The 18,606-nt window shown below is 38.7% G+C and overlaps 1 protein-coding gene across 2 annotated transcripts in view; it reads left to right on the plus strand.

Annotated features, from left to right (window-relative positions):
- The window catches only part of Aatf (apoptosis antagonizing transcription factor), a 91,290-nt gene that overhangs the window by 26,844 nt on the left and 45,840 nt on the right, over window positions 1-18,606 (plus strand). For both annotated transcript variants that reach the window (XM_052194971.1, XM_052194972.1), the window contains 4 exons: window positions 10,374-10,488; window positions 11,847-12,045; window positions 12,384-12,548; window positions 15,622-15,705. In XM_052194971.1, the coding sequence (XP_052050931.1) occupies window positions 10,374-10,488; window positions 11,847-12,045; window positions 12,384-12,548; window positions 15,622-15,705 (563 nt within the window). The remainder of the gene's footprint in view (window positions 1-10,373; window positions 10,489-11,846; window positions 12,046-12,383; window positions 12,549-15,621; window positions 15,706-18,606) is intronic.

The raw sequence follows: 18,606 nt of genomic DNA on the forward strand, positions 1-18,606 counted from the left end.
CTATAGGATTTTGAGAAATTGGTCAGGCTCAGTTTTACAATAGGAAAAAAATCATATGTTTTTTAGAAATAGAAGTCCTAATATCCTTTGTGGGGGGTTAGGCTTCTCAAGACTATTTTACATGAATTAAGAGAGGGTTTCTTAGGTTTTGGTTCTAATTTTTTTTTAATAACTTTCCTTATTTCACAGTTTACTTTAAATTTTAATAAAATTTTAAATTATGAAAGTAATATATGCTTATAAAATATTCAAACAGTTCAGAAGTATATCAAATACAAATGAAAGTATCCCCACTCTTCCTGGGTAACTACTGCTCTGCAGTTTAAATAATCACTAGTAAATAAACTCAGATTTTAAGTACCTTGTATTCTGAATATTTACTCTTTCTGTTTAAAGGGGGGAAATGAATTCCTTTTCAGGAAAGTATTCAAGAACAGTGGAGGCTGTCTAGGACCTGTGCGGGAAGGTAACTGTGGAGGATTTCTGGAAGTACATTGATCAGTTAGATTGTTGTGTCCTATAGGGCTTTTTAAGGATTTATTGGCACTTCATCAAGGTGTTTGAGAGACTATTCAGGGAAACTGAAGAAATTCCGCAGTTCCGTTCTCTTCCTTATAAATTCATGCCTGGTCAGAAATTACAGCGTGAGTGGGATGTCCCTCCACAGAACTCCAGTATACTCTATTTATCATGCTACTTAGTGTGGCAGTAATGTAAAGTGCTGAGGATTTTTTCTTTCTTGTTTCCTTCTGCACAGGGGCTCACTCAGAATATATTTCACCATATGTCTCTTCGTCTCTCCCTCCTTTCAACTTCTGCTCACTTCCCCAATTCCCCACATCATTCTCTTAAAAGAAAAAAAATAAGTTTTGTCCACTGAGTCCTCTTTCTTATTTTATTTAATATATCTTGAGTTGAATGTTTCTTACAAAAACACTTTGCATTCTGAATTAGCCCATCAAGCTGTTTTCTCTGTAGACTCTTCCACAGGCTGCACGTCTTCTAAAGCTATACCCTCTGAGGTTAGAAAACCCAAGTCTGCTTATGGCTTAGCATTCATGATTTTAGAATATAAGTCCCCATACTCTGCTACATTCTTGTTGTTATTTTTACACCATTAAGAAAATTGTACTTTTGCTCCATAGAAATAGCCATCACAGGGGTGCCTGTGTCCCTTCCCTGTCCACTCAGAGCCACAGTTCCTGCCACAGTTGCCCATTTGTCTAAATTTCTGCATGTAAGAATGCTTATACCTGAACATCTGCATCCTTACATGGAAATACACAAATCCTAGTTGGATGTACATTAGAAATGATAGCCATTCATCCAAATGGTGGATGTTGAGGAATTGTAACTTGCAGTCCTCTTTCTTACTGGTAATGCCATTCTGCTTGGGGAATATAGAACAAGCCCAAACAGTAATACTGACAGAATTCGGAATTATGATACAGTGAAGCCTTCACGTAATTCTTTGTTGAAGAAGTTAGGGCCTAAATGTTAAGGCTTATTGTTATTCTGAGTTGATAATCTCTGCCTTGCTTTAATAATTTTTCCTCATGCCTGGGTAGCCTGCGAGTTGCACAATAATCACTCACACAGCTTTGTAATCAATGCCCAAAGTAATAGGATTCCTCTGGCCACCGGCAATTAATAAATTTGTGTCTTTTTTAAAACACTAGCAAGTCGGGCCTGAAATACGACTGACTGGCTCTCCTCATTTGCATATTTATTGCAGTGGAAAAATTCTTACCAGATGATTGATGCTGAGCCTGCCTCTTGAATTCCAAGCAGCACATTATTATGAAATGAAAAATGCCGGCCATACAGTTGATTAAAGTTGAAGACAGTGGAATCGGTGTTTTTTAAGATTGTGGGAGAATTAAAGGCATATTTTAATAGATGTTGACAAGAAGTGAACTAACAAAAGCAAAGCAAAGGATTTGCTTGAAAAGATTTAATCAAACGTCTTTCTTGGGGGATTAATTGCTGGGGATGACTAGTGCAAGTGGCAGGCTTGTGTGGATTTGAATGAAAAGTATTGTTCTCGGCCAGTCTTTCTTGTGTCATTTTGACCTGTACTTTAGCTCTAGTTTTGGAGTTACTTTTGATCAAGAAAAAAAGACACTCTTACAATCTGCAAATTCCAGCTCAGTGTGTCCATCAGGGGTGATGAGGGAAAGATTGGGTGTACTTGGTTGTAAATAATTGTTTGCATACTTATTTACAATAACTATATAGGCATTTAAAAAGTGGAAAGGCTAGCTTCATTTTACTTTATACATTCATACACTTATCATTTCCCCTCCTTCCACTGCCAAAAATCTACTTGTCAGTTTATAATCTAATTAGCACACATACAAACTGATTCTTTGCCTACAATTTTGCTATTAGGCAATCTAGATGGATCAGGAAACAAACTTGTTAGCTGAAGATGGTTTTTAGACTGATGACATTTATAGAAAAGCTTGCAAATGAGTAGTGTGTAAATGAATACTGGGATCAGTGAATGCCAGTCCAGTCCAGTCTTAGTACTGTATCTCAGAACGTGCAGCTCTTAAAAGACTTTGACCATGTAGGAGATGATGGTTTTACAGTAACAGACCTTTTCTTTCTAAAGGCTTTAGGAAAATATCCAAAATAGGTCTATAAACAATAATACAGCTATCATTTTTTACCTCATTTTTATAAGATTAACAGAGAAAGAATTGCCTACATTATACAGGTGAGAAAGTTGAGCCTCAAAGATATTAAATCAGTCCTTCGGGCTCTGGACTCTCAATAAAGTGCTCTTTCCCTTGTTCTGTACTCAGAATTATTCCAAACACTGGTAGCTGCTTATATTGAGTCTTGTGGGAAAGCATATGTCTTTCTTAATCTCCTCTTAGGAAAAAGGCTTCTGGAAATGGACCATGTAGGGCAAACTAAACACAAATATCCTTGAGAGTCTCCATTTGTTTTGTGGCTATATGCCAAGAAGCTCGAACATTGAGTCTTCATTGCATCTCTTAACTTTTTAACTCTGTAATCGTTAGCAGAAAAATTAGAGGTGAATTAGATACTGTTGATTTCAGTTTATCTATTATTCATAGTGTTAGACAAATAGAATTCAGTTCTGTATGAATAATAAAGAGGATATTTATTTGTTTTGCCTGGGAGGAATTTGAAGAATTCACTTTTGGATTTGAGCATTCAGATTCTTCACTCCCCATCTGTAGCTTTGTGGAGGCCTTTTACCTTCAGCAAAGGATTACTCTACTGTGTCTGAGGTTTTATACAGCATCTCTTCATTTATAAGTAGAGCATGGGGCTCGCTGGGTACCTTGCTCATGTGTGGAAGTCAGAGAACATCTTGCAGGAGTCAGTTCTCTCCTTCCATCATGTGGGTTGCAGGGGTCAAACTTGGGTCATTAGGCTCAATAGCAAGGACCTTTACTGGGTGAAGCATCTTACCAAACCAGCTTTTGCATACTAGACACAAGTGTGGACTTCATATTTGTAAAGAAGTGAAAATTGAGTCCTGTTTTCTAAGTGTGTTTATGGGAAGTTACCTGTGTAGTGATTTGATTAACTCTGTGTGTGTGAGGTTAGGGGAGCTTAAAAACATAAATAATTATAGAGTTCATTCCTGGCCAGTCTCTTGACTTAAGGGCTATTTTTTGAGTGAGTGAAGGGGTGTAAGATATGCAAACATATGAGTGTTAACAGAAAAGCACTTTGATTTACTGATGCTGGCTCTCTACTTTCTTTTTGGATTGATAATGTTGAATTGGATCCACAGTAGATTAAAAAACAAAACAAAAAACAACTGGGACAAAATAAAAAGTCCTCAAGAGTGGCCCTTAACAATTGTAGTCTTTCGCTGGGCAGTGGTGGTGCACCCCTTTAATCCCGGCACTCAGGAAGCACAGGGAGGCATATCACTGAATTCGAGGCTAGCCTGGTCTACAGAGAGTTCCAGACAGCCAGGGCTACCCGGAGAGACTGTATCTTGAGAAGAAAAGAAAAAAAAAAGGAAGGAAGTTATTTAGGAAGGAAGGAAAAGTTTCACTAGATCCCTTTACATTCTTGGTTACTCCACACATTGGAGTCCGACTGTAACGTGTTAGTTGCCAAGCAGCCGTGGCACATTGTTTTGTAGCTTTCTTTTAAAAATATTTCTAACCAAATGTTTTATGTATATATGAGTATTTTGCCTGCATATGTATGTGCACCACATATGTGCCTGGTACCTGTTGAGGTCAGAAGAGGACATTGAATCTTCTAGAAGTGGAATTATTTATTGATAGTTTTGTTTGTTTCTGATTGGTTGATTCATTTAAGGTTATCAGGGGTCATCTGCCATACTGTGCTTCCTTTTAAAGTCTAAATGTTCATTTTTTTTCTGATCGTTTTGCATAAACTCAGTTTAAAATAAGTATTTTGCTCCCTATAAAGATTGATTAGAATTATTTGCTGTACTGTGGACTTGAGCTTTAAGTCATTGTGTTTTAGGTTTCTGTTTGGTTGGTTTTGGGTGGTGGTGCTGGTTTGAACCCAAGGCCCTTTTCATGCTGCATAACTGCTCAACTACTGAACTATATCAGTTTTGTTGTTTTTATTGTGGCACATAAACCTAGTCTTTATTAAACCATTTTAAATGTATAGCTTAGTGTCATTAAGTACAATTTATATTGTACTGTCTGTCTCCAGAACATGTTCATACCCCAAATTGTACTGTTAAATGATAATTCTCCATTTCCTCTCATTTATTAATCTCAATATTTTAGGTCCTTTGTGTTAATGGAGTTATATACACTTTTATACAACTGGCATTTTTCTTTTCTTAGTATAGAATAGAATTTATTTGGGGGCATGGGAAGGAGGGTTGAGAAAGGAGTAAAGGCAGAGAAAGAGAGGGGATAGAGAACAGAGAGAGAAAGAAAGAAAGAAAGAAAGAAAGAAAGAAAGAAAGAAAGAAAGAAAGAAAGAAAGAAAGAAAGAAAGAAAGAAAAGAGGCTGATAGGGAACATGGGGGATGAGGGAAGGGAGAGGAGAGAGGCAGAAAGGAGTCAAAGGGAGAGAAGAGAGTCAGAGGCAACTGGCATATTCTTAACGGAGGGTTTAGTCTGGTGATCGTTACATCTGTCTTTATGAGAACAGGTTTTATTATGTAGCCTAGGCTGTTCTAAAATGTGATCCTTCTGCTTCAACTTCACAAGTGCTTCTATTATAGGCAAGCACTACCACACACACACACCTGACTTGTTTTTCATTTTCATTTTCTCAGTGCTTACTTGGTCCAAGGGATTTTTTCCCCTTTGAGAATGTAATTACATCATTTCTCCTTTCCCTTTTCTCCCTCCAAACCCTCTCATATACCTACCCCTCCTTCCTCCATTTCAAATTCATGGCCTCTTTTTTTCATTAATTGTTATTATATGTATGTATGTATGTATGTATGTATGTATGTATAGTTAAATATTAGTTTCTCAATCTGTGTTGTGTGTGTGTGTTCGTGTTCAGAGCTGATCATTTGGCACTGGATAATTAATAGGTGTGCTCTTCCCTGGAGAAGACTATTTCTCCTGCTCTCAGCATTCCTAATTTGCCTGCAGTTCTTTGTCTAGGAAAGAGGCCGTATGGGCTTTCCCTGGCCTACTCTGACGTCTGTCACTGAACTTGTTCATCTCGTGGTTAGGCAGTCATGCTGGTGAGACTTCATTTGTGTAGCTTCAGATAGCACTAGTTGACAGAGTCTCACAGCAGACTCTCTGTTCCTATGGCTCTTCAAAATCTTTGCATCCTCACTTAATGTTTGCTCCCTGAGTCTTAGATTCAGGGATTGTTTTGTAGATGTAACCTTCAGGATGTAACCTCCACAGCTCTGCATTTTGATTGGTTGAGATTTTATGTAATGATCTCCATCTGTTGTAAAAAGACGTTTCCTTGATGAGAGGTAAGGACTACACTTATCTGTGGGTGTAAAGACAAATATTTAGAGGGTTTGTGGTTTGTAAATTGGTAGTTGTAGATTCTCCTCCAAGATCCATGACTTCACTGGGCATGAGTAGTTTTCTAGTTTCCACTACCAGGAATGGTTTTCTTTTTGTTGAATGAATCTTACGTGCACTGAGAAGCTGTTGGTTTCTGCCAAGGCATGCCACTACTGTACCTTTATGCTATTGTGCCATGCTGGATGTTGTGATTCACAGGCATCATGGCTGGATTGTTGGTTGCTTTTCTCCTCTGGAAGTTTGCATGGCACCTTTGGGTACATGAAAGTTAGTCCTCAGGGAGGAAGCATTCAGATCAGTTCCATCCCTAGGGCCTCTGGGCTCTGGGTCTGAAGTGCATGGTGTCTTCAGCAATAGGTACTTAACCTTCCACCTTTGGGCAGTAGCAGTAGTCTGTATGTTTTGGGTGTGTCTCTTGGACAATCCTGACCAACAGTTCAAGAGAAGGCGTCTCATGCCTGGTTTTTGTTAGGGCTTCTTTGGTTCTTGATGGGGAGATTGTGAATCCAGATGAGAAATTTTCATTCAAACTGTATATTTATATTTGGACTAACGTGTATTAAATAAATTTAATAGTTATTAGTATGATTCCTTATGATTTTATCAGATACCTTTACTATTATTTTGCCTTCCTTTTTCTGTGTTTATCTCCCTCTCACCTCCCGAATCTGAGCCCCCATTTTGTTCCCTTTTCTCTGATCAGATCAGTTGTGCCCTGGTTTCCTCTTTACTGTTTCCCTGCTCCCCACCCTGGCAATGGCCCCTTTTACGTCCCTGATTTTTGCAGTTACTCCAGGATATGTGCTCTCATCTAAAGATTTGGAGCTAGGAGCCTCTGATGAAAGAGGACGTGTGATCTTTTCTAGTTCCATGGTTTCAATTGAGTCAGTTTTTCAGACTGGATTTTCAAAATGGATTTGTGGTTTCACTTTGGGAACTGGTATTTATCTCTTATAAAGTTACAGCACTTGCCTAGCAGCATGTGAAGCCTTAGACTTAATCTTTAGCACAGGAAAAAACAAAACTGAGCGTACTCCCATGACTGTGTAAGTTCTCACAGTGCATCGTCCTACAGAAACAACAAAACCAAGGCAAAGTCTGCTAGAGAATAATGTAAAACAGTGGCAGAGTGGGATCCTGACCCCCATCTCTGTTGTCATGGGCTTTTCCTCAGTGCTTTCCTAGGAAGGCAGTTTTGCCTTTAAAATTATCATATTCTCAGCCTTATATTTTTATTTTTTATTTTTTTGTTAAGACAGAGTTTCTCTGCATAATGGCCCTGGCTATCCTGGACCTCGCTTTATAGATTAGGCTGGCCTCAAACTCAGACATCCTCCTGCCTCTGTCTCCCAAGCTCTGATATCAAAGGTGTGTGTCACCATGCCCAGCTCCTTATCCTTTATTCTTCTACTATTCATTTTGTAGTAGAATTTGTTTTATTCTAGTCATTTTGTCTATATTTGTCCATTTCCCGAAATCTGATTTACAGAGAAATGGCTCTGTATGAGGGTTCATATGCTTCTTGTATGAAATGCTTTGCTGTACATTCAGGTCAGTCTTGACTTAAGATCGCCCTGCCTCAGTCCTGCATGATCTGAGTATATGAGGTACCATTTCTGGCTCTGATTTATTTTGTTCTTCCTCTCTATGGTGGAAAACTTATATTTTTGGGTTTTTTGTTGTTGTTGTTTTTTAGAGATAGAGAGTAATCCGTTGATAATTTTGGTCTGGCACACAAGGTATTTAGGATTTTTAGGAAATATATTATAAATTCTTTCAAATTGCATGAATGTACACTAGTTATGAAAGGATTATAGAATTTATAAAAGTTATGAGGTATCATTTAAATAAGGAAATTGTATTTATATAGCTTTATATACAGATAATGTAAACGTGTATAAAGTTGTTTTAGGTCATAAAGGTCTTCCTGACTAGTCTGGGAAGGCTTTCTCAGGTAGTAAGCTCTTAGCTTTATGTTAAAATAGAACAATATGGATGGAGCCATTGTTTAACTTGTGTTGGTGGTACTCCATTACTGGATTGGCTAGGATAGAAAATGGCTTAAAAAAAAAAGGCTGCCTGTGCTAGGCAAGGAAGGAGACTAGAAAGAAACAGAGTAAGACTCAAAAAAAAAAAAAAAATCATTTAGTCAAAGTATGTGTGTGCTGAAGTGAGTAGGGAGTAAATGTAGAGATTGTAATGAGAGTAGGGAGATCTGTGAGATTATAGCTTGAAAGGGGGCAAGAAGTGATTGAACCATGGCCACAAAGGAACAGTTATTGTTATTGGTCTCAGACAGTCCTCAGTTAGGTCCTCCTACAGGAGATGATTTTACAGCTACATGGCCCCCAATGTTTGCATAGAGGTGACTGTCTCTGTTCCTCCTACAAATTATATTATCAATGATAATATAAATGGAAAATATGGGAATTCATAGCCAATTACATGTATAGAGTTATAAGTATCCAAATGCCAGTGATTTGTGAAAACAAAGTACAGAAGAAAAATATAGTCAAGAGGGAAATATTAGGTGGAAGAAAGTTCTGTTTTGAGATGGTAGGTTTGAATTGTGATAGGGTACTGAAGCAGAGATTGTCTGGCAGTTACTGAAGATGTGAGATTTCATTATTAGAGTAGAATTTGAGTGCTCTCAACAAGTATTATTATCAATATTTAGTGAGCTCTTTTTTTTTTTTAAAGATTTATTTATTTATTTATCATATGTAATGACACTTCAAATACCCCAGAGAGGCTGGCAGATCTCGTTACAGATGGTTGCATGTGGTTGCTGGGATTTGAACTCAGGACCTTCAGAAGAGCTCTTAACCACTGGGCCATCTCTCCAGCCCTAGTGAGCTCTTCAGTAGAGGTATTCTAAGGCAGAAGTCAAGAGTTCCGAGGTCTGGGGGTTTTTGTTTGAGACTGGGTTCTCTGAAACCTTGCCTCCCCCGGAACTCACTTTGCAGACTAGGCTGACCTTGAACTCACAGAGACCCACCTGCCTCTGCCTCCCAAATACTGAGATTAAAGATGTCTGACACCATGCCCAGCAGAGGTCTGGTTTTAATGTTTTGGTTTGTTTGAGACAAGTCTCTCTCTAGCCCACACTCACTTTAAATTCCTTTTGTAGTACAGAAGATGACTTTGAATTTCTGACCTTTCTGCCTCCACCTCGTGAGTTCTGGAATTATAGATGTGCCACCATGCTCTGTTAATGGTGGTTGTTGAGTATCAATCCTAGGGCCTTTATGAATGCCAGGCAAGCAGTCTACTGACTGAGTTACAGCTCTAGATTTTTATTGTTTTTGAAAGTTTGTAGCCATGGATTGTATATTTAATCTTGACCTGTATTATAGATGCACTCTGTTGACTGTAAGAACCGAGTGAGAGTACTGTCTATGAGTAACCCACTCCCCTGGTAGGGTCTTTCTGTGTAGCCTGGTGGTGGCCTGGTGCTTGAGCTTCTCAAGTTCTGTGCATGTACAAATTAATATACAATTCACTACCATAAGTTGGAAACTAGTAACTTGAGGTTTTTTGATCTGGTTTGGCTCTGGTTTTTCCCTGTGTGTGATATGCATTTATGTATGTATACATGTTCTTGTGTGTATGAGTGTACATGTATGCTTGTGCCTGTGGAGATCAGAGACCAACATCAGGGGGATATCTTCTTTGGTGGTTCTTTACCTTATTTACAAGAGGCATGGTCTCTTACATAAACCTGGAGCTTGCTGTTTTGCTCTAGTCAGCCAGCTTGTTCTGGGGATCCCATTTCAGCTTTCCTAAGTCTGGGAATCTGAACTCTGGTCCTTGTGCTTTTACCCACTGATCCTTGTCTCTAGCCCCCCTAACTTGGGTTTTGTATGGACAGAGACTTAATGTAGGATATGTTTGAGAAGTTGAGAGACTAATTTGCAGATCAGAGGCAGATGAGATCTGACAGGAGAGAGAGAACTGAGCTTCATTCTTCAGAAGACAGGAGAGCCTTCCAGGAGAAATTGCTTCTCAGACTCATCGCCCAGGAGATCTGAGGGTAGCCTGTAGAATATACCCAAGGAACTTATTACCGGGGCAGATTTTATTATTTATGATGACAGGCAAGGAGTTTGCCAAACTTAATAACTTTAAGAACTGGCCACTGAAGTCTTTCTCTCTACAGACACATTTCTAAGCACCTTCCACATGCAGTCTTGCTTATCCTTAGCATCACATGAGACAGGCACTGGAGTAGTTTCCATGGAGTTGATCTTAGAGAGTACTGATTGTCTCCCCTCAGAACTGTCTCCAGTCAGAACTTCTAAGGAAACAGGGGGTGACAGCAATAGTAAGAGAGTTGTAAATGACTAATTATCCCTTTTCTCTGCTTTATTTCTATTCCAGGTCACAAAGCACTTAAAGCCTTGTTAAGGTCTTTGGTGGATCTTCAGGAAGAGTTGCTTTTCCAGTACCCAGACACTAGATATCTAGTAAATGGGACGAAACCCAATACAGAGAGGTAAGGGGAAAACAGAACCATGGGCTTGCTTATTTTCTTATCTGTCTGAAAAAGAAAGGCATGGCCTGCTCAGACAGATAGATATGGGATTTTATAAAAGGTAAACTGGAACACCCTTATTTTCAACTGGTGGTCAGAACAGGACAGTGGGGGATTAGAGTGCTTGTTCTAGCTTTTTTGTAACTGCTTATCTTTGTAGCCTAAGGCAAATTATTTGCCTTCTCTTTTGTTCTATAATAGTAGATTACAATCATGTTTTGAATATTAATGCTTATGAAATACTTTGTGCCCATACCATGGACACAGCCGTCCCCTTGAGCACTTTCTACGTATTGGAACCTGTAATACAGAGAGTGCCTTTGCCCAAGTAGTTGGAGGTTGTGGTATATTCATTCTCACATGGTTTTCATCACATGTACAGTTGTCCCTCTATAGCCAAGGGGGAATGGCTCTGGAACCTTTCATGGGTACCCACATCTGCCGATTTTGAGTCCTTTATGCATCTTTCTATAATCTTATGTCATCCCTGAATACCAGTTACACAACATGCTGCTAGGTAGATAGTTGCTAGGGAGTAATGCCCATATTTGGAGTGGCTGTGAACTTCCTCTGCTGTTTTTGATCTGCATTGCTTTTCAGGTTAGTGTTAATGTGGGTGCTTATCCCTTGCAATTTTCTTCACATTAAGCTTCTCTTCATTTGGTCCAATTAATATTATTCACCTCTTAACAGTTGGTTATGGAAATATGTTTCTCTTATTGATTTTGGTATTTAAGGTCACAGAAATGTGAGTATGTGTTTAATTTTTAAAGTTTTAAAGCTTCTCCTGTAACAGTATGTGCTTGCTTCATATATATTTCAAAGGATATTTTTACAACCTCATTTCTTTTTATGGTAAGCTTACCATTAAAAAAAGTTCAACCTAGGCACTTTGGATATTTATTTGAAAATTCCCATGAATCTTTGATTCTTCTTATGAACTTTAAAACATTTTTTAATCTTTATTTGTATTTTATGTGTATAGGTGTTTTGCCTGCATGAATGTTTGTGCACCATGTATAATCAGTGCCTTCAGAGGCCAGAAGAGGGTATCAGCTCCCCCTGGGACTGGAATTGCAAACATTTGTGAGCCATCATGTGGATGCTGGGGATCAACTGGAGACCTCTGGAAGGTCAGCCAGTGCTCTTAACCATGGAACATTTTAGCTCATGAAATTCTTTTCAACCAAACAAAAAGTCATCCTCGTATTTCTGATATAATATAGTTATAATGGGTAGGATCTAAATACTTGATGTGAACCTAATCTGTTATTCATGTAATGCTTACTTTGGACTTAATGTTCTTACTGGTTTTCTAGTGAGGAGATTTCCAGTGAAGATGATGAGCTAGTGAGAGAGAAGAAGAAACAAAGAAAGGCCCCACCCAAGAGGAAGCTAGAGATGGAGGACTATCCCAGCTTCATGGCAAAGCGCTCTGCTGACTTCACCATCTACAGGAACCGCATACTACAGAAATGGCATGATAAAACCAAGCTTGCTTCTGGGAAACTGGGCAAGGTGTGTGTGTGTGTGTGTGTGCGCATGGGTCTACTGGCTTTTACCATTTGATGTTAACTTTATTAGAATGTTTTATTCTGGAAAAGTTGCCTTGTTCTGTGCTCAAAGTATAAAATACTTTTAAATAAGCAGATTTGAAAACATTATAAAGGAGCAGAAGTAAGTGATGACTGCTTAAGACTAAGATTTTTCGAGAACCATTGTTAAGTATACTCAGCTTTTAATAGAAACACCTCTGCAAAGACAACTCTCTATTTCTCTGCTGACACAGAGAGAAGCCAGTGTAGCTGCCTTCAGCACTGACCTGTGTTATCTGACATTGTTAAATGTTGTTGTAGGGTTTCGGCGCCTTTGAACGCTCCATCTTGACTCAGATTGATCATATTCTGATGGACAAAGAAAGATTACTTCGAAGGACACAGACCAAGCGCTCTGCCTACCGAGTTCTTGGCAAACCTGAGCCAGTTCCTGAGCCTGTTGCAGAGATTTTGCCAGGAGAACCGGTAAGAACTCGGGACACATGCTGATGGGAACAGTCTCTGGGAGACTAATTAAATGAATAGCCTGCAGAATGAACTCTTTCTGTGAGAAACAGGTGAGCTGCAGAGAGCAGCACTGCTCTGCTGGGGCCAGCATGAGGCTTTGAGGTATTCCTGTTACATCTCCATTTTGTGTTTGATTAGGAGTTCAGCAGGGGAAATGTTTAAAGTCCAGTTTTTAAGATTTAGGGAATTTGGATGTTTGTGGTTACTTCTGTGATCTGGAGATTGAGCCCACGGCTGCGCAAACTCTCTACTGCTGTCCTGTACCCCAGACCTTAAGATACAATTTAGAGCTACTGTGTAGAAATGGCAGCATAGACATTTCCTTAATGTTTACCTTTGGGCACTCTAGAGAGGATCTGAAAGTAGAATATTAAAATTATTTTGTTTAAAATGAAATATTTTTATTTGGGTTTTTTGGGAGGAGGATATTTCTGAGATAGGTTTTCTCTATATAGCCCTGGCTGTCCAGGAACTCACTATATAGTCCAGGCTGACTTCACAGAGACCATTTGCACCCGACTTCCAAGTGCCTTAATCTAAGAGAATTAAAGGCATGCGCCACAACCCCTAGCTGCTTTTTGTTTATTTTGTGTGTATGTATGAGTGTTTTACCTCCAGAAGACACTGTTGACTTCTCTGGAACTGGATCATGTGGATGCTGGGAACTGAACCTGGGTCCTCTATAAGCAAGTGCTCTTAACTGCTAAGCCATCTCTCAATACCTCCCCCCATTTTAATTCTATAATTTATATTTTTTTATGTTTATAGATTGTTGTTTTTTTTGTTTTTTGTTTGTTTTGGTTTTTTGGATTTTGGTTTTTGTGAGACAGGGTTTCTCTCTATAGCCCTGGCTGTCCTGGAACTCACTTTGTAGACTAGGCTGGCCTCGAACTCAGAAATCCGCCTGCCTCTGCCTCCCAGAGTGCTGGGATTACAGGCGTGGGCCACCACCGCCCGGCTGTGTTTTTTAAAAAATTAGAATTATCTCACTTTCCTTTTTCCCCTTTCTTCCTTCTAGCCCTCCTATGTCCTCCAACTCTCAAACTGATAGCCTCTTTTTCTTTGGTTTATTATTGTTACATACATATATACACATATCTAAATACAACCTGCTGAGTCTGTTTTGTTGTCTGTATGTGTGTAATTTCAGGACTGCCTGCCTCATATTGAATAACCAATAAGGGAGCTCATCCTTGGAGAGGATAGGTTTTCCTCTCCAAGAGGTCATCTATCTATGGGCAAGACCCTTTGAAACATTTCCCCTTCCATGTTGCAGAGTCTGAGTTTTTAACTATACACACACACACACACTTTATTTATTTATATATATATATTTTTTAATACTTTTTAATTTCATAAGATTTTAAAATGAAGTGTTAAATTTTTTCTACTCTGAAAATTCTAATCTTTATATTGTTGCTACAAGTTTTATGAATATGACATATATATGTAACGTAGATAAATGTGAATTTTTTTCCATTTAAAATTATTTTTAAATTTTTTTATTTTTAATAATGTGTTTTTACACACACACGTGGTATGTGCATGTGAATGCAGGCCAGAGGCACTGGGTCCTCTGGAGCTGGAGTTATAGTTGTGTTGTGAACAACCTGATGTATGTGCTCGGAATTGAATTCCATCCTCTAGAAGAGCAATACATGCTCTTAACCAACAAGCCCCTTTTTAAATCTTTAAAAAGCTGTTTTCACAGTTCCATCACACACACATACCACATGTGGTATGTGCTGCAATAATATTCTCTCCCATTATCCTCTCTTATCCCCTTCCACTCCACCAAACTCTGTCTTCTTCCCAGACGGTCTCCTCCTACCTTTGTGTCTTTTCTGTTTGTTTGTGGCCCACTGCTGTTAATTAGGATTTCCTCCGTAAGCATGGATAGATTATTTGCTTGAGCAAGGACAGCCTAGCATTGAAGATTATGGCTCTCTTGCCCCCAGCAGCCATTAATTGCTTATAGTACCTCAGGGCTTGTTTTGTAAAATTAAATCAAATAGATATATGTGCATCTATATAAATATATAAAATCCCATTGCATTTTAAAATATTAAAAAAATAAATATCCTATATTTTAGATACATTAGCATGAAAATCTACCTAGTTATTTTCTGTCTATAAAGAATTCCATTGTATGCTGGGCTGTAGTGGTGGGAGGCAGCGGTAGACAGATCTCTTGAGATCTAGGCTAGGACAGCCAGGGCTATAGAGAAATCCCTTCTGGAAAACAACAAACTATTAAAAAAAATTCTCTTAAATGACTTTAAGGTATAATTTAGTCAAACTTGATGTTTTTGTTGTCTCCGGTTAGAAACAAATTATAGGAACCATTTCTAAATATTTCTATTTCTTTGTATGAATATATGGATGAATTTTTTAAATTTAAAATGTTAAAAAATACATTAAATACTAATTGATATTGCCAAATTACCTCCCAAAAGGGCCACATTAATTTCAGTCCCTCTGGCTCTTTTCTCAGTCCTGAGTATTACCAGTCTAAGAGGTGAAATATTTTTTGTGTGGATTTTGGTAAAAGTGAGCTTAAACGTTTTCATGATAATTTATGCCCCTTGATTCTGTCAGCCACCTGTTAATAGTTTTCCCTCCTTTCCCACTTTTTTTTTTAAGACTTGGTCTCACTATAGCATTCAGATACTTGAATTTTTTTACTTATTTAATTTAACTAACTAATTAATTTATGCATTCATTTATTTATTTATTTTATAAGTTCTTAGCTGGGTTTTATGGCTCACACCTTTTAATCACAGCATTCTCTGAGTTCGAGGCCAGCCTGGTCCATAGAAGGAGTTCCAGGACAGCCAGGGCTACACAGAGACACTCTATCCTGAAACAGGCAAACAAACAAGTAAATGAATAAATAAGTAAATTTTAAGAGTTCTTTTTATCTTAAGGAAAAAGTGCTTTGACCTTTATGCATAGGCTTTAGAGTAGCTAGGTTAATTGGACAGACTTCCTGGGATCCACACTTTATACCCTTTCCTTCCTATTGACATAGGAGATCCTTCCTCAGGTCCCTGCCAATGCTCACCTGAAGGACTTGGACGAGGAGATATTTGATGATGATGACTTTTACCACCAGGTATGAGTGTTACACATTCTCCCTTTGTTACAACAAGCCAGGGTTTTTTTTTTGTTTTTTTGTTTTTTTTTTGCATTTTAAAACCACTGATTGCATTCTCTGAGTAAAAGGAGTTAAGACTTAAATGGTGTCATTTTGGATGGTGAGTTTTCTTTGCCTTCATATTTTCCTTTTGAGGTGAAAACATCTCAGCTGTTTGTGAGTGCAGTTCTGGTCTAAATTATCTGTACAACAGTTTAAGCTATAGTCAGGGTCTTTACTCTTTGCTGCTGCTAGGTGTTACTTATTTTTGTTTTCAGTTTTGAGTGATCGTCTCACTGTGTACTAGTCCAAGGCAGCTTCAAACCAGCAGTGCTGCTCCAGTCTCTTGAGTGCTGGAACAGGTATGCACGGCCACATTGGTTATTCAGCCTAACCTTTCTTGTCCCGGTCCAGGCACCAGCTATCAGACCCAGAACCTTGTACATGCCAGGCAACAGTTGGGATCCTAGAGTTCTTGAAATGAAGTTCTGGTTCTATAACCTAACTCAGTTTTTCTACTGTGATTTGTTAAAAAAAAAAAAAAAGGATTAATTTATTTTTATTTTCCTATTTTTGTATGTCTGTGTATCATGAATGTGCTTTGTGCCCAAGGAGGCCAGAAGAGACTGTTAGGTCCCTTGGAACTGGAGTTATGGATGATCGTGAACCTCCATGAGGGTGCTGGTAACTTAACCCTGGTCTTTGCAAGAACAGTAAATGCTGTTACTCAGTAACTGAGCCACTTCTCCAAGCACCTGTTTTTTTTTTTTTTTTTTTCTAAAGATTTATTATTATATGTGATTACACTGTAGCTGTTTTCAGACACACCAGAAGAGGGTATCAGATCTCATTATCGATGGTTGTGAGCCACCATGTGGTTGCTGGGATTTGAACTTAAGGCCTTCCTTCAGAAGAGCAGTCAGTGCTCTTAACCGCTGAGCCATCTCTTCAGCTCCAACAGCACCTTTAATGTAATTTTTTGGTATGTGTTTAAGTCAGTTTAGTTGTGCATTAAAAATGTAAGCTACTGTTGGGTTTCTCATCTTTCTGTCTAATAGTTTAAAGAGATCATCAGTAAAAGTTGATCCATACCTCAAGTCTTTATTTTATCATTGTTGCAATTGTTTGTTTTGGCATTTTAGAGATAGCATCTCACTGTGTTCCCTAGATTAGCCTTGAACTTGCAATTCTTCGCTTCCACTTCCCCTGTGCTGAGTGAGAACCCAGGGGGTGCCACCTAGTAGTTCTCAGCCTGGTAGTTCTTGTCTCTTAGGAGAGTTCTCCCAATTCTTTTCCTGACATTATTTGCTTGCATGTCACTCTTTAGAAAAGATAATAATAATCTAATAATCCTAGTGCTTGCTTAGATGGACTAAACACGAGATATTATAAAGGGCTACAGTAACTGTCTATTCCTGAATCTCTTGGGAGTTATATTAATGAAATGTGCTTTCTTGCCCAGTGGAGAGTTGAGGATGCTGCTTACCAGTGTTGTACTTTTTTTGTTGAGCCATTACTTATTAAGAGAAGACATTACTCTTGAATTTCTAGTTAGTTTTTGCCAGAGGTTTTGCAACAAATTGTTGAAGATTTAGTCAGAAATGATAAAAATGTACTGAAAAAATCTCTGAGGAAAATTATGGTAAAATGAGAACAGGTGATCTGTCTGTGTTGGATTTGCCATAGAAAGAAACACTCATTTTAATATTTCTATTTAAACTGTTATTTGTGTGTGTGTATGTGTATACACTCACAGCATGTGTGCAGTACCCGTGTTCAGAAGAGGGTGTTGGATCCTATGGAACTAGAGTTACAGGTGGTTGTGAACCCCCTGATATGGGTGCTGGGAGTCAAACCCTAGTCTGCTGCAAAAGCAGCAAATGATTTCACCCTGCTGAGCCATCTCTCCAGACCCATCATTTTTATTATTTGATACAATTATTGTCATAAATAAGTGTGACAAGTACATTAAGGGTAGAGCAGAGAGTATTGGCCTTGACTGCTCTCGTCAGGGGTCTTGATTCTCTTCCTTTTCTCCTCTTCTTAAACCCATTTGTCTGAAGGACAGGGAATGTTCTGGAGAGTCTCAGGATGTACTTGACACAGGATATTAATGCTGTCTAATTGTGTGAGATCATGGGAGACAATCAAAAATGTTGTAGTCCTCATTAACTGAAGTGTTCATTGCTGGAATAAAAGTGCATTGTGAGTTAAATAGACTGAAGATGGGAAAGCCGAGATTGCTGCAGAGAAGCCGATTGCACTGGCAAGACCAGGGGCCGTGAACATATTCCTTCCTGATTTCTTTGTCTTCTCTTTTTATTTTTTATTTATTTATTTTGATTCTGAAGACCTATTTAAAAAATATCATTACTTGATTGGTCCTTTATCCCAATTAATAATTTTAAGTTCAATAAATACTGATTTCAGAGTTATGACTAGTCACATCTTAGCTTTTCCCCTTGCTGGTTAATTGGGGTGCTGAGGTTAATCTAAATTAAAACTTAAACTAAATAGAGGTCAGTAAGGCAGCTGAAACACCTGAGTGAAACAAATGGGGCTGCCAGGCACAACTTTATCTTGGCTGTTTCCCAGGAGGGAAGTGGCAGCAAATTGGAGTTGTTTCAGCCTTCTGTAAAGGTGAATGATGGGTGACACTTGTTAATGTACAGCGTCTCCGGAAGCATTCCAGATTGCTTTGCTTCTGTACCAACTGCTGCCATCCTTGCACACTCAGTAGGAACTGGACCAGTTGCCAACATCTGGCGGCACAGCGAGGCACGGGTGCAAGTCTTGAAACCCCACAGATTCTAAATATGGTGCTTAGAACGGTGCAAGCTTTAATCACTTACCACTCCCTGGCAGCAGGCTGCGACAGCT

This window comes from Apodemus sylvaticus, chromosome 10 (assembly GCF_947179515.1).
Source record: "Apodemus sylvaticus chromosome 10, mApoSyl1.1, whole genome shotgun sequence".
NCBI classification, from domain to species: domain Eukaryota; kingdom Metazoa; phylum Chordata; class Mammalia; order Rodentia; family Muridae; genus Apodemus; species Apodemus sylvaticus.